A 16,528-nucleotide genomic window follows, 5' to 3' on the forward strand; every position below is an offset into this window, starting at 1 on the left:
CAGGGTTGGACATGGTGCACCTGGGTGCCTCAGTGTGTTAAGCTTCTGCCTTCAGCTCAGGTCATGATCTCAGGCTCCTGGGATCGAGCCCCACATTAGGCTCTCTGCTAAGCAGGGAGCCTGCTTCCCCCTCTCTCTCTGTCTGCTATTCTGCCTACTTGTGATCTCTCTCTCTGTCAAATAAGTAAATAAAATCTTTTAAAAAAAAAAAACAAAACAAAAAGACCAGGGTTGGACAACAGCCCCAATGTAAAAATTCACTATAGAATGCTTACCCCTATGGAAAGATTTCCTACCATTATTAGGCTCCCAATAAATTCTTAGTTTCATAACAGCTTAGTTTTAATCCTTACTTTTTTATCCTGAATGTCTAGATTACTTTATTGCTGACTCACAGTCTTAATATTATTATCTCATGCAGGATAAAGGAAGGTTAGTCTTAGAAAACAAATGTAAGAAAATGTATTTTCAAAAATGTATCAGTTTCTGTAATTGATGACTAAAATAAAACTATTATTTCTGACCCCTTCTGAAATCATAATGTGACTAAGTTCTTCCTTCCTTTAAACCTAGATTTTTCTTATGATAGAGAAATCACATGTATATAATTCTTGGTTCAGGACTTTTAGCAAGAGCTGAGCAAACTAAAACTAAAGATCAAAAAATTATGTGAAAACCCATTCTATATTTTATTCCTTTAAGGGAGAAATAATAAACTTAAAACTTTACTAGTCATTAAGATCATAAGTACAAAACCACAATGAGATGCCTCACATCCACTCTCATCAAAAAAAATAGATAATAAAAAGTGTTGGCAAGAATGTAGACTAGTTAGAAGCCCCATACATGCTAAGGGGGAATGTAAAATTGTACAGCTGCTTTGGAAAACAGCCTGGCAATTCCTCCAAAATTTAAACATGTAGTTAACAAATCAACCACAATTCTAATCACAGGTATATACCCAAGAGAAATGAAAACATAAGCTTGTATATAAATGTCTTAGCAATATAATTCATAATGGCTGAAAAGTGGAAACAACCCAAATGGTCATCAACTGATGAATGGATAAACAAAATATTGTGTATCCATCCAATGAAGTATCACCCAGCCATAAAAAGAAATCAAGTACTGATACATGCTATAACATACATATACCCTGAAAACATTACACTAAGTGAAAGAAGCCAGACCAAAAAAACATCATATACTGTATTATTCCATTATTGGGAAATCATTAAAATAAATAAATGTATATAGACAGAAGACAGATCAGTGGCTACTGAGGGCTGGAAGAACTGGGGGAAAATGGGAAAAGTAATGGATATGGGTTTTCTTTTGGGGATGATGAAAATGTTCTAAGATTGTGCTGACAGTGCACAAATCTGTGAATATACTAAAACCCACTAAATTGAACATTAAGCGAACTAAGTGAAGCCAATGGTGAACTACACTGGGTATACTTTGAGTGAACTGCAATGTATGATTATATTTCAATAAGGCTGTTATTTTTTAAAAAGTAGAAGTAACACATGCTCATCAAGTGATAAAAGGATAAACAAAATGTGTTGTATTCATAGTTTAATATTATTAGCTATATAAAAGAATGAAGTATTGATATACGCTACAACATAAACCTTGAAAACACTATGCTTTATAAACAAAGCTAGACACAAAGGACCACACATTATATAATTCCATTTCATTAATTATACAGAATAGGCAAACTTAAAGAAACCTAAAGCAAATTAGTGGTTGTTTGGGGCTGAGAGAATAGAAGTGAACTTTTATGAACAGAACTGTGTCACCTGAAAATGTTTATATTGCAGCCCTAATCCCCAATGTGACTACATTTGGAGATAGAGACTTTAAGTAGATAACTAAGGTTAAATGAGACCATAAGACTGAGATCCTAAGCCAAAAAAGACTAGTGTCTCTATAAAAAGAGAAAGAGACCCCAGAGACACTCTCCTCATTCAGGAACAAAGAAAAGGCTACGTGAGGGTACAAAAAGAAGATACAGGCCAGGAAGAGAGGCCTCATCAGAAATCCAATCCAACCAACACCTTGATCCTCAACATAAGAGTCTCCAGAAGTGTAAGGAAATATATTTCTGTTGTTTAAGCCACTCAATCTAGGGTATTTTGTTATGGCAGTCTAAGCAGACAAATACAGGTATGGAGCTTCTCTCTGGGGTGATGGGTATGTTCTAGAATTAGTCACAGTAATAGTTGTACAACTCTGAATATACTAAAAACCACTGACTTTAGCTTTCTAGAGACAGTGGCAGAGTAGGAAGACCCTAAGCTTCACCTCTTCCCATAGATACAACTAGATAACACTCATGTAAGTATAAATAAACCCACTGGTTTATTTACAAATAACAAAAAAACCACCCTAAAACTGGTAGAACAGACTCTCCACAGCTACTTGTAGAGAAGAGGCCACAAAAAGAAAGTAGGAAGGGCAGAGACGAGGTCAGGAGCTAAATGGACCTGCAGGAGGGAGGAAAACAATAGGTGCAGAAAGGGGGGAAAAAACAAGACCATCAAAACAGGCACCCCAGACACAAGGAACCCACAGGGGTAAGACAAATCCCTATAACGTTTGGCTTTGAAAATCAGAGGGGCCAAATTTTACCAGTTCTTACCATCTGTGGGGCTTAACACCCAGAACTTTAAAAAAAATCAGCAGCTAGGCTTTGGGATGGCCAGGAAGGTGAAAGGAAACTGAGTCCCTGCTATTAATGAGACAACACAACAAAGAGTCCCTCAGTTTTTGTTTTTTTTTTATAAAAGACTTAGACTTATTTATTTATTTGAGAGAGAGAGAGAGCATGCATGCATCCATGTGCAGGGGCTGGGAGGTGGGCGGAGGGGGGGAGACAGGGCAAAGGGAAAGGGAGAGAAAAACTTAAGCAGATTCCACCCTAGGAACAAAGACTCACTCGGGGCTCGATCCCAAGACCCTGGGATCACAACCTGAGCTGAAACCAAGAGTCAGTTGCTTAACTGACTGCTCCATCCAGGCACTCCAGCCCCTCAGATTTTATAACATAGATGTAGCAGCTTGAAAAATTTCTGGTGTGTGGGGTGCTTGGGTGGCTCAGTCAGTTAAGCATCTGCCTTTGGCTCAAGTCACAATCCCAGCATTCTAGGATCAAGCCCTGCATCAGGCTCCCTGCTAGCAGGGAGACTGCGTCTCCCTCTTCCTCTGCCCCTCCCTCCCACTCATGCTCTCTCTCTCTCTGACTCTCTCTCTCAAATAAACAAAATCTTTAAAAATAACCTTAAAAAAAAAGGAAAAGAAAAATTTCTGATGTATACAAGAGGGAGATTTGTTTACAAATCTTGGAGCACGTGCAGGAGGTACAGGGATCACTAGAAGACCTTTCCAGGAACAAAGAAGCTGGTGGGTACCATTTCCCTCTCCCACCCCCCAGCCTAGATACCTGCAGAAACCAACACAGTGCCAACTCTCTACCTAACTTGCTAAAGGGGCAACATGTCTCTTCATTCTCCGGCAGACCTGCCCCCTAAAATATGCCCTTGGATAGAACCCACCCAAAGCAATGCCACAAGCCTGGTAGTGTGCAAAGAGCTTCAACAGAGGCCACAACTCCTCCAAAGTAACCCCTACACTGGGGAAGGGAAAGATAACCACACACACCAACTCCCCTGTGGCCCCAGCAGTGGGGCTGGGAGCAGACAGCTGGTCTGACCACAGGCCTCATCTAGCAACAAAAGCTTCTCGGGAGACAACACAGGGAAAGTGCCCACAGTTCAGTGCACTTCATCCCTGGCAAATGCCTAGTCTTACTCAACTTAAGCCCAAGGCAGCCCCAGGCTAACCCATTAACAACACGGGACCAAAACCTGCCCACAACAGGCAAAAAGAGTCTTGCAGATAACGGAACTGTGAACTGCATCACACCTCGGAGATCCCCTGAATTACTGGATTCTGGTGAAGAGGGGACAGTGCACTGCAGAGTACTATAGAACCCATTCTTCATGACACCACTACTTTCAAGAGCAGGAGATTTGGCTGACTTTCCTAACACAGAGACAGACACAGAGAGTTAAACAAAATAAGGAGAAAGAGGACTATGTCCCAAATGGTGGGGGGGGGGGGACAAAATCACAGCAAGAGAACCGAACAAAACTAAGGTAAGAAATACGCCCAATAAAGAATTTAAAGTAATGATCATAAAGATACTCATGGGACTCGAGAAAAGAGGGGAGGACCTCACTGAGACACTCAATGAAGAGACAAAAAATATAAAAAAAGAACCAAAGATGAAGAATTCAGTAACTGAAATTAAAAATACACTAGATGGGGTAAAGAGTGGACTAGAGGAAGTAGAAGAAGGGATCAATGACCTGGAAGACAGAGTAATGGAAAGCAATCAAGCTGAATAAAAGAAAGGAAAAAAAAATAATAAAAAATGAAAAAAGAGGGCGCCTGGGTGGCTCAGTGGGTTAAGCCGCTGCCTTCGGCTCAGGTCATGATCTCAGGGTCCTGGGATCGAGTCCCGCATCGGGCTCTCTGCTCAGCAGGGAGCCTGCTTCCTTCTCTCTCTCTCTCTGCCTGCCTCTCAGTGTACTTGTGATTTCTCTCTGTCAAATAAATAAATAAAATCTTTAAAAAAAAAAAAAAAAAAAAAAAAAAAGAAAAAAGACTTACAGAATTCAGTAAGGCCATCAAGCATAATAACACTTGCATCAAAGAGACCCCAGAAGGAGAAGAGAGAGGAAAGAGAGCAGAAAATTTATTTGAAGAAATAATAGCTGAAACCTTCCCAAATCTGGAGAAGGAAGCAGAAATCTAAACTGAGGAAGCACAGAGAGACCAAGAAAATCAACCCAGGAGGTCCATACCAAGACACACAGTAATTAAAATGGAAAAGGTAGTGATAGAGAATTTTAAAAGCAGCAAGAGAAAAGAAAACAGTTACATACAAGGAAAACCATATAAGGCTACCAGCTGATTTTTTAGCAGAAATTTTGCAGGCTATATTCAAAGTGATATATTCAAAGTGCTAAAAGAAAAAAAAAAAAAAACCTGCACCCAAGAATACTTTATCCAGCAAGGCCATCATTCAGAACAGAATGAGAATAAATATGTTCCCAGAAGACTAAAAGTTACAAAAACTCATCGCCACTAAACTAGCCCTACAAGAAATGTTAAAGGTGATTCTTTGAATGGAAAGGAAAGACCATAAGCAGGAGTAAGAAAAGTAGGAAGCACAAAAGCACTAAAATCAAGTATACTTATAAAAATCAGTTAAGAGACTCACAAAATAAACCAGTAATAGATATGCAAAAAGTAAAGAGAAAGGAATCTAAGTATATCACTAAAGAAATCCAGAAAATCGTAAGAGAAGTGAGCAAGAGGGGAGCCTGGGTGGCTCAGCTGGTTATGCAATCAACTCATAATTTTGGCTCCCATCATGACCTTCAGGTCATGAGATCAAGCCCCACGTTGGGCTCCACACTCAGCCCATGAGATTCTCACTCTCTCTCTCTCTCTCTCTGACCCTGCCCCCAATTGTGCACACTCTCTCTCTCTCTCTCAAATAAATAAATAAATATTTACCCCCCCAAAAAAAGAAGTGAGCAAGAGAAGAAAGGAAGAGAGAGAATATAATGCTAAGTGAAATAACTCAATCAGTAAAAGACAAAAACCAAATGATTTCAATGATATGTGGCATTTAATAAACAAAACAAATGAGCAACAAAAAGAGATAAACCAAAAAACAGACCTAACTGTAGAGAACAAACTGATAGTTACTAGAGAGGAGGTGGGTTGGCAGATGGGTGAAACAGATGAAGGGGATTACAAGTACACTTAACCATGATAAGCACTGAGTAATACACACAATTACTGAATCACTATATTGTATACCCCAAAACAGTAATAATGCCATTTGTTAACTATACTAGAATTAAAATTTCAAAGACAAATAAGTAAACCACTGACTTTTAAAAGGGAAAATTTTATATGTAAATTATATCATAATAAAGCTGCTTAAAAAAACAAAAGATCATAAGAACTGATATTAGCTGTCCTCATATTCAAAAGACTCAATACACTAAAACACTAACAAGTGTCTAGATAAATCTAACTAAATATATAATGCCCTGACTTTCAAAGGAAGAAAACTCTCCAATTTATCCAGAAGTAGAAGTGGTTTATCCCCATGAATTGCTGCTTTTAGAAAGTCTATGAATTGAAACTTCCTTTTTCTTAAGTCAACTAACTATAGCACTATAGTTATATAACTAACTATAACTAACTATGATATTAACATGATATAAAGAAAAGAACATAGAGTTGCTTTTCTGTTAGTGGGTGCAAAACAATGAGCATGCCTGTTAACCTCTGTTAATATTTTAAAATCCTGGTTTCCTCATTTGTAAAATGAATAAAATATCTACCTTATACAATTACACTGAAGACAGGATGAATTAAAATAAGGAGAAATTAAAATAAGAGAAAGCACTTTGTGAAACAATATAAATTCAAGATAAATCATTTTGATGATGTTAGATCAGAAGTCACTTAACTTTTTTACATAAAAAAATATGTACTTCAGGGGGGTAGGAAAAGAATAAATGAAACAAGATGGAATCAGGAGGGAGACAAACAATAAGAGACTCTTAATCTCACAAAACAAACTGAGGGCTACCAGGGGGAGAGGGTAGGAAGAGAGTGGTTGGGTTATGCACATTGGGGAAGGTATGTGCTATGGTAAGTGCTGTGAAGTGTGTAAACCTGGCGATTCACAGACCTGTATCCCTAGAGCTACTAATACATTATATGTTAATTTAAAAATTTTTTTTTAAATATGTACTTCAAAATCTTAAAAAAAAAAAAAAACCCACAAAGCCTACTATGTAACAAATGTATAATCAAGAGAAAAGCTACCTTGCCTTTATAGTCCCCAAGCCAAGTAGAGCATCTGGCAAACACAAGATATATAGGAAATGCTTTTCAAGTTTTAAGACTAATTATATATAGCTGTGACAAAGAGTCATCTCCACCTGCGAGCCAAAAATGCTCTTAAGCTCAGCTTCATAGATTAGTTTTAATGCTTAGTAGTCTTTAAAATTATGTATAGAACAATACTTCTCAAATGGACACAAATAAAAGCATAAAGTCTATTGTGATTTTGTTACACTCAAAATGTTATCTGAAAAATAAAAGTTATAGAGTAAACAAAATGAATACTCACTTGAGTGATAAACATTTTACAAGAAGTCTTTGACCAAAGTGCTCTTTGGGCACATCAGGAACACTAAGTCGTTCTATTGGCTCTTCCTACAAATTGACAAACAACATTGAAATGAACATTCTTACCACATTTCAACTCCTGATAATTTTTTAAGAACCTATTTTATTAATCTAATACTCTGAGTCTTCACAACTGAGTACAGAAAACAAGGATCAATTTACCCTCAAATAAGTCACTAGAATCTAAATGTGCTCAATTCACAGAAGTTACATTAGATTACATTAAATATATTCACTAAAATAAAAAGTATATTTCACTAAAATTATACCTATGTTTCTATTAAGTTTTATTCCCTACATTATTATATTACTGTATGCAGTACTCCCAAAATACCTATCTTAATAATCATCTGCTTCTTCATATCCAAGTATCTATACCTCATCTGGTGACGGGTGCAGAGCAAAGAGTTCCTTGTGGCGGTTTGATTTCCTTTGGTCATCATTCTGACGGTCTATTTCTTCATTGGGAGTTCGATCAAGTAAATTGGGAAGCAAAGCATCAGGAAGCGAATTTTTCAAGTCAAAAATACTGCAGGCCCAGCTACCCCTTGGAGTATCATCTATTGACATCGAACGTCTTTTAAGATCATCCTGTCATGCAAAACATTAAATATAAATATAAATATATTAATAAAGAAATTAAAAAATAAATTACTTTAAAATTATTTCTTTTAGTCATTTAAAATAGAGACATTACTTGCTCATCCTGGTAGCTGTTGCCATCTGGAGCTTCATCAGATTCAAAGACCTGTTTTGGCAAACCTTTTTGCCTTTCTTTCTGTTTATCTAACGTATTAGGATTAAATCCTGTTCCCAATTTATGATACCTATTCAAAATAAAATAGTTAAGTAAATGTCAGTTTTTGGGAAACTTTTCATTTCATCATTATGTAACAAGCCAACTATTCTCTGTATTATTTCTTTACATTAATAAGGATATATTCCAGCAGTTTTGATTGTGTTCAACACTGAACCAGAAGTTTAAGAGACTTCCATTCAAAGTTCCTTTACTCCAACTAGAGAGGAGATTAGGAAATTCCAGACATTAAGTCATATTCTCCTTCTTTCTACAACAACCATGTATATCTAACTTAAGTTGTACTTTCAATCCAGATTTTTTTTTTTTTTTTCAGTTAAAACAAAGGATGGGAAGCCAGGTTAAAGAATAGAATGAGACTGTAAATTTTACTTTTTTTAAAGATTTTATTTATTTATTTGACAGACAGAGATCACAAGTAGGCAGAGAGGCAGGCAGAGAGAGAGCGGGAAGCAGGCTCCCCGCTGAGCAGAGAGCCCGATGCAGGGCTAGATCCCAGGACCCTGGGATCATGACCTGAGCCGAAGGCAGAGGCTTTAACCCACTGAGCCACCAAGGTGCCCCAATGACACTACTTTCAGTAATGACTGGAACCCCATAGCCTTCTGGAGAGTGTTGCTTTTGGAGTGGACAAAGGATAGGCTCAGAGGCCACCTCAGTCCATTCCACATGCTACAGAAGTGCCCTAAGAAAGACTGGTATTGGGTCAATGAGTAGTGTGTATAAGTCTGCATATATGAACTGTGATAGAACACAGAGCCAGAATGTTTTATAGGGAAGCTATGTAACTATAAAGTGAACTTTGGAAGGACAGTAGAAATTTATTTTGTAAAACTGGAATGCTAAGAGCTGATACATGAAGTCCAGGACTCTGGGATCATGACCTGAGCTGAAGGCAGAGGCTTTAACCCACTGAGCCACCCAGGTGCCCCAACAGTATAAATTTTTAAAAGGCAGAAAAATATAAAGCATCGAATTTTTTTTTTTTAAAGATCTTATTTATTTGACAGAGAGAGATCAGAAGTAGGCAGAGCAGCAGGCAGAGAGAGAGGGAGAAGCAGACTCCCTGCTGAGCAGAGAGCCTGATGTCGGGCTCGATTCCAGGACCCTGAGATCATGAACTGAGCCGAAGGCAGAGGCTTAATCCACTGAGCCACCCAGGTGCCCCATTGAATTTTTTTAAAGATTTTATTTATTTATTTGATAGAAAGCAAGAGAGCACAAGTAGGCTGAGCAACAGACAGAGGGAGAAGCTGGCTCTCCACTGAGCGGGGAGCCCGATGCAGGATCTGATCCCAGGACCCCAGGACCATGACCTGAGCTGAAGGTATCTGCTTAACTGACTGAGCGACCCAGGCACCCATGAAGCATTGAATCTTAAAATTTCAAATAGTCAAAAATAAAAGTTCCTATATATCATCAAGGATAAAAGATCTTAAACAAGCTACAGCTACAGACTTTAAAAAGGAAAAAAACATGGGGCGCCTGGGCAGAGAGGCAGGCAGAGAGAGAGCGGGAAGCAGGCTCAGGTCATGATCCCAGGGTCCTGAGATCGAGCCCCGCATCGGGCTCTCTGCTCAGCGGGAAGCCTGCTTCCTCCCCTCTCTCTCTCTGCCTACTGCCTACTTGTGATCTCTCTCTCTCTGTCAAATAAATAAATAAAATCTTTAAAAAAAAAAAAAAGGGATAAAAACAGCAAGATCTACACCATTGTATACATATATCAGTTAACATATATTGCTACATAATATATATATTTGACTTAAAATAATTCTTAAATTAATGTAACCTTCTTTCCTAAAAATCCAATACCCAAGAGCATTAAACAGACATTTAGGTCAAAGAGCAATTATAGGGAGCCTGGGTGGCTCAGATGGTTAAGCGTCCGCCTTCGGCTCAGGTCAATCTTGGGGGTCCTGGGATGGAGCCCCACATCGGGAATTCCTGCTCAGCGGGGAGTCTTCTTCTCCCTCTCCCTCTGACCCTATTGCTCTCCTCATGCACTCTCTCTCTCTCTCTCTGTATCTGCCTCAAATAAATAAACAAAATCTTTAAAAAATTTAAAAAAAAAAAAAAGAGCAAATACTGTTCCACACCTCATACAGCCCACCTGGGGAAAATTTTAATTGGAGCAAAAACAATTATGATTACAGAGGATGATATGGTTCCTGCCACCACTGAATTTATGAAATAGTAAAGAATCACACTTGATACGAATGATTCATATTGTGTCTTGTTGCCAAAGATAATAAAATAGCAGCTACATGATGTTCATTATCTCAGTGAATCACAAAATAAAAGAAAGCATTCTTCTCTGAAAGAACTAAAATAAAGATATTCAATATAATAACATGAAAGGTTTTATCCTTCATAAAATGTTTTAAGTTCCTTAATTTGTAAAATTGCATGCTAAGCCGCTCCTATAAACTAGAAGTGTGTTCAATTCTATCTCCTTTATGTCCTAAAATATTGACAGAATAATTCACAAGAGATGAGAAGAATGACATGATTCATGATCAGTATTCTTTCTAAATTATCACTCTGACCTCTAGCTGATTGCTGTAAGACTTTCTATGATTACCCATCCAACCCCGCACACCATCACCACCATTGCTAGGACCTCGTCTCTCAGCATTCTGTCCCTCATTTATTCTATTCCAGCCACACTGACCTCTTTCCTTGAACACTTCTAGTATGGAGCCTTTGCATGTGCTATTCTTCCCTCTGCCTAATACTATCTTCCCCCAGATATCCAGAGGGCTCACTCCCTTACTTCCTTCAGGTCTCTTCTGATTAGTTTACAAAGCAGGAAATTGAGCCGCTCTTCTTGGATCTCCCTATCCTCCTCACCCTACTTTTTTTTCTCCATAAGAGTCACCTCCACCACACCTACTAGTATTTATCTGTGTTGGTTTATTATCCATGGCCCTCATCCCCAACTAGAAAGTAAGCTCCTCGAGGGCACAGATCTGTTGACTGCTGCATCATCACTGCTTAGCATAGTGCCTGGCACATTCCAGACTCTCAGCAAGTACTTGCTGAATGAATAAATAAATGAAGTACTTTCTGTCCCTATATCCTTCCGTGCTGAATTATAGACGAATGGTGTGGTTTCATCTTATGGAACACTATTCCACTCCTCAGTCATGACCACTCCACCATTAAACCCATCTGCTGAATTTTTAATATTTTTTCACTGAAAAAAATATTAATTTCTAAAATAACTAGTTGATTTTCATATGTCTACCACATCCTTTCATATCTCCTTGAGGATATTAATTACACTTACAGGTTTTGATCTGTGTTCTATTAACTACTGCCAACTTTAACTTGTTCTGTTACTTGGAGATTGATAATTCTCTTTGAAGCATGCTGGTTTTCATTAAATTGTGGGCAATTCTGGGTTCTGTGCTCATTTTTAAATCCATAACTCCATATCCGCCTAAAAACACTATCTATTCTGCTCAGCCCATATCCGGCGGTTGTGGAGAAGAGGCAATCATGCTGTCAGGCAGAATCTGCCAGTATCCACTCTTCTGGGTCTGAGGGGCCTCTTCTTCCAAGGCAAGCCCACCCTGAGCACTATATTATCAGCTCAAGCCCCCAGAATCATTGCTCTAAAAAAAAGGCATAGATATCTCTGCAGGCATTCCTGTACACACATGGTACAGGGGTCAAAGTAACCAAATGTCCAACAGTTACCCCATTCACTACTTCTGAGCTTACAACCCTACCGAGGATTTTATAGATATCTTCTCCTTAGATTATTCTGTACTATGATTTTCTCTTATGTTCCAATCGCACCCTATCTTCCATCCTTCAGGGATACTTTAAAACCTGTAGCCCAACAGAAGTGTGCCTTTTGCCATTTACTACTGCAGATAATAAATAAAATAATATCTGATGTTACAGGAAAAACTGAAGCATTAGAACCTGATGTCCCTAGGTTCTAATCCAGACTATCCCACTTTCTGGCTGGGAGACCTCAAAGTCATTACTTAACTACTCTGAGCCTGAGCTCATCTGTTGGAACCTTAACTGAGACTGACTGTCAAGGGCCCAGTAAATGCTTGATACACAGTAAGTTCCCAAAAATGTTAACTACCTTACCCTCTTGCCTAAACCAAGGTCAGTAACCCCATGAGAATTAAGTAGCAGACTCCATGATCCTGAGATTAATGTTTTGCAACTAATCTCCTTATATTAAGATTTCTAATTAGAAGTCTCCAACATACGTGTACAGAGGTAAAAACCTGAGTTATCTGACACAGGAACAGTTTTCTTCAGTAATGTCTAAAATCTACCTATTGAAATACCTATCAAAATGGTAAGTTCATAAAAACAGCTCTTCTTTATAAAAGGTAGCAGACTGTGCTTTTATTAGGTCACACTAAAACTAAAAAGCATGTCAGCAGTATCCCCAAGCGATGCTTAGCACAATATTAAACCCACTGAAATAAGACAGCAGCCATAAGGGCAAAACAATAAGCAAAGGATACAAGACTGTTTCTAGTACAATTTAGCACAGGTAACTTCATTTCTGAAAACCATGTCATAACAGAATTCTCCACTACTTCAGTAATTTATTTTTCTTCTAGAAAAATAAGGCTAAGAATTTTCAGTATGAAGACTCTTCATTATGCAAATTAAAATTAGCAAAGGAAACGTATTTTTTTTTCTTAACCTGACTTGATATCTCAAATACATTCATTAGAACAATAAATTTTGTGGTAGAACAAAACATTACTTTTTAAAAATATTTACCTGATTCAATATACTGGTCAATGACCTATAAATACTTAGTAAAGGTCTCCACCTTTCAAACAGCTTGATCTGGAAAGCTGGCTATTCAAATTAATTTAGCCACTTAAGTTTTAATAAAACTGGATTCTTTTTGAGAAATGCAAATTATTCATCAATACCTACCCATGATTCCCAAAAGTTAGACCATAAATTATTATAGTTATATATTATTAGTTATTAATGACTTATAATAATATAGAAATACTACTGATAAAACTATTATTTTATAAGGAAAATTAAGTGATATAGGCTGCAGTAACTGCAGAACTCCTAAGGAGAAAATATTTACATACAAAAGGTCCTTCTTCTGTTTCTTCAGCTGTTTTTTAAATGAATGTTCAGGTCTCATAATTATTATTAATCTACCTTAATCCACTTATAGATCTTACTCAGCATTTCTTAAAGTTATAATAAACATATGACTTACTTTCTGATTACAATTGCCCAGTCTTCTGTATAACTTCTTATACAATCTCGAACATGTGGATCCATTTCACTATTTTAAAAAAGAAAACAGATTTGTAATTTAGTAAGGAAAGCACCGATGTTTGTAAATTTGGTTGCTTCAGTTCTTATCATATACTAGGCAACAACAAACAACACTATCACAAGAAACAGGATCTAAATAGAATCAAGGGAGGTAGCCTTTCCATAGTTACACTCAAACCAAAAATAGGTAAACGTCACCTTACCTTTCTTCAGGCACAGCTGACACAAGGGTTCTGCAGTCCCTAGGACTATAAACAACTTCGATATCATCTGGAGGGAACTCAATCAAATCCCTTAAAGGTCCAGAATCCACAGCTAAAGGATGAGTAATGAGGTATTCTTCCAAATCCACGGGGTCCACCGCTTCAGTAAGGGGCACCTTTATAAAGAAGGGTGGGTGTGAGAGGTGGGTAGAAAGGGAGAGGTGGATATAAAAATTTTAAAACTTTAACCAAAGGAAATTCACTGTTTTAAAAAAATACATGCTTTTAACCTAGTTATTTCTAAAATGTCAGCAGAGATTCAGCCAGATGCACTAAAGAAACCACAGGGTGTTGGCCTTCTTATACTTGTTTATACTTTTGGGTCAATATACCAATCTTCTCACTTAGACTTTGCCCATTCCCCTCACATAAGGTCAGTAATAATAATTAACAGTTTTAGAATACTTGACGATGACGAAATGCTCACTGGAAGGATTCTTTTTTTCTTTTTTATATCCTTGGAATTGTCAATGCTAAGTTTATAAGCAGCACTTTTACTTTTATTTGATGTTATTGTTGATTATTCTAGTAAAACATATAACCAGTCTGTAACAGGCTGGGCCCTCCAAAGATCTCCACATCCCAACCCATGGACCTTATATGGCAAAATAAATAAATAAATACAAATAAAAGGGTATTTGAAGATATGATTAAGGATCCTAAAATGGGGACATTATCCTGGATTATGTAAGTCCTAAGTACAATCATATATACCCTCATATGGAGACATAGGGAATTTGGTGCACACAGAGGAGAAAGCCACATCAAGACACAGCAAAGAGAAATTTGAAGATTCTGGCATTAAAGACACAACTGATATGGCCTCAAGCAGCCACCAGATCTGGACAAGGCAAGGAACTGATTCTGAAGGGAGTGTAACCTCACGAAAACCTTGACTTCTGCCCACTGATGTTAAATTCTGAACTCCAGCACTGTGAGAGAATAAATTCCTGTTGTGTTAAGCCACACAGTTTGTGGTAATTTGTTCCAGCAGCCACAGGAAAGTAATACACAGAATCTGTTAAAAGTATCTATTAGCAATAACAGAATATTCACAGAATTCCTTAGCCAAGTTGAAATTATACATTTTAGTAAGACACTCTACATCTTATCTAACATGAGAAAAAATATTAAGCAAAACTGTGAAGAATTATATAACAAATTTGCAGTTGTGGACCAATGAAAATAAAATAAGAACATGTAATTTTTCAAGATGCTCAACTAGGTAAAAACACTGAGACTCACAGGTATGTGTTACAAAATAGAAGGTGCTGTAATCTACGATGCTTTGGATTGAACAACCCCCAACAGGTAAAGCAACATTTTAAAGATAGTTAAATAAAGTAAAAAGTGACTAGCAAATCATGAACACTCAAATGAGAGTCGTTATTATCATTATATGCTTTCTCATTCAAACTTCTCCCAAACCCTGTAAGCTAGAGAAAGTTAGTATATCCGTTCTATGAAGAAGGGCATTTGTGCTCAAAGAACTCAAACAGGCGCCTGGGTGGCTCAGTGGGTTAAGCCTCTGTCTTCGGCTCAGGTCATGCTCCCAGCGTCCTGAGACGTCCTGGGATCAAGCCCCACATCAGGCTCTTTGCTCAGTGGGGAGAGCCTGCTTCTCTCTCTCTCTCTCTGCCTGCCTCTCTGCCTACTTGTGATCTCTGTCAAAAAATAAATAAAATCTTTAAAAAATAAATAAATAAAATATAAATAAATAAATAATAAAACGAACTCAACTCCTGAAAATAAAATAGCCACTAATGACAGTGCAAAATTTAAAAAGGGGTCATCAGGATCTATAATTCATGGTTTTTCATTCATAAGCATTCCATCTTACCTATTCTCTTAAGTACATCATATACTATCATGATGTATAGTTTATACACCATATACTATCCCTGTTCCTTTTTTTTTTTTAAGCTTTTATTTATTTATTTGACAGAGAGAGAAAGAGAGATCACAAGTAAGCAGAGAGTCAGGCAGAGAGAGAAAGGGGGAAGCAGGCTCCCCGCCAAGCAGAGAGCCCGATGCGGGGCTCGATCCCAGGACCCTGAGATCATGACCTGAGCTGAAGGCAGAGGCTTAACCCATTGAGCCACCCAGATACCCCCTACCCCTGTTCTTAATACAGGGAAAGAAGCAATTCAATAAGGAAATAGAATATTCTTCAACCACAATTGAAAAAGCTTGGTATCTATACTGGGGGGGAATGAATCTCAATCCTTTCATCACAACATAATTTAAATTGAGATGATCATGGACATAAATATAAATATACTAAAACCATAAAACTGCTAGATGAAAAATAGGAAAACATCTTCATGATTTGGGAGCAGGCAAAGGTTTCTTAGACATGACACAGAATTTATAAGAGAAAAATCTGACATATCGAAAGATAGTTAAAATGGATAGGCAAGTCACAGTAAGAAGAAATATTCACAAAGCATATTTAACAAGGGACTGGTGTCTACAATATATAAAGAATTCTTATATCTCAATAGTAACAAGACAAACCACCCTCCCAAATCAGGGGTAAAGTTGACAAGGCATTCACAAAGGAAGACACAGGAATGGCCAGTCAGCACTCAAAAAAGTGTTCAATGTTTAAAGTCACTAGTACATACACATATTTTTCCCTATTCTCCCCACTAATTACAACTATAAATCCCAGACAGTCTATATAAAATAAACATCGGAAGACTCTAAAAGGTAGAGAAAAAGGTAAATCAGCAGGGACCTCGGGACTCAAGAAATGGTGTAACTGTGGATTAGCTCAAATTTCTTTTTGCCTTATATATTCCACGTTTGGAGCTGGAAAAGCTCACAAACCAGAAACACCAAGACACATGGCATGGGGTGAGTT

The 16,528-nt window shown here is 37.6% G+C and overlaps 1 protein-coding gene across 13 annotated transcripts in view; it reads right to left on the reverse strand.

Moving 5' to 3' along the window:
* The window catches only part of DOCK7 (dedicator of cytokinesis 7), a 221,215-nt gene that overhangs the window by 168,580 nt on the left and 36,107 nt on the right, over positions 1 to 16,528 (reverse strand). For all 13 annotated transcript variants that reach the window (XM_059374958.1, XM_059374957.1, XM_059374955.1 and 10 more), the window contains exons 3-7: positions 13,603 to 13,778; positions 13,338 to 13,406; positions 7,988 to 8,117; positions 7,669 to 7,881; positions 7,232 to 7,317 (exon numbers count right to left, since the gene is read on the reverse strand). In XM_059374958.1, the coding sequence (XP_059230941.1) occupies positions 7,232 to 7,317; positions 7,669 to 7,881; positions 7,988 to 8,117; positions 13,338 to 13,406; positions 13,603 to 13,778 (674 nt within the window). The remainder of the gene's footprint in view (positions 1 to 7,231; positions 7,318 to 7,668; positions 7,882 to 7,987; positions 8,118 to 13,337; positions 13,407 to 13,602; positions 13,779 to 16,528) is intronic.

This window comes from Mustela nigripes, chromosome 14 (genome assembly GCF_022355385.1).
Source record: "Mustela nigripes isolate SB6536 chromosome 14, MUSNIG.SB6536, whole genome shotgun sequence".
NCBI lineage: Eukaryota > Metazoa > Chordata > Mammalia > Carnivora > Mustelidae > Mustela > Mustela nigripes.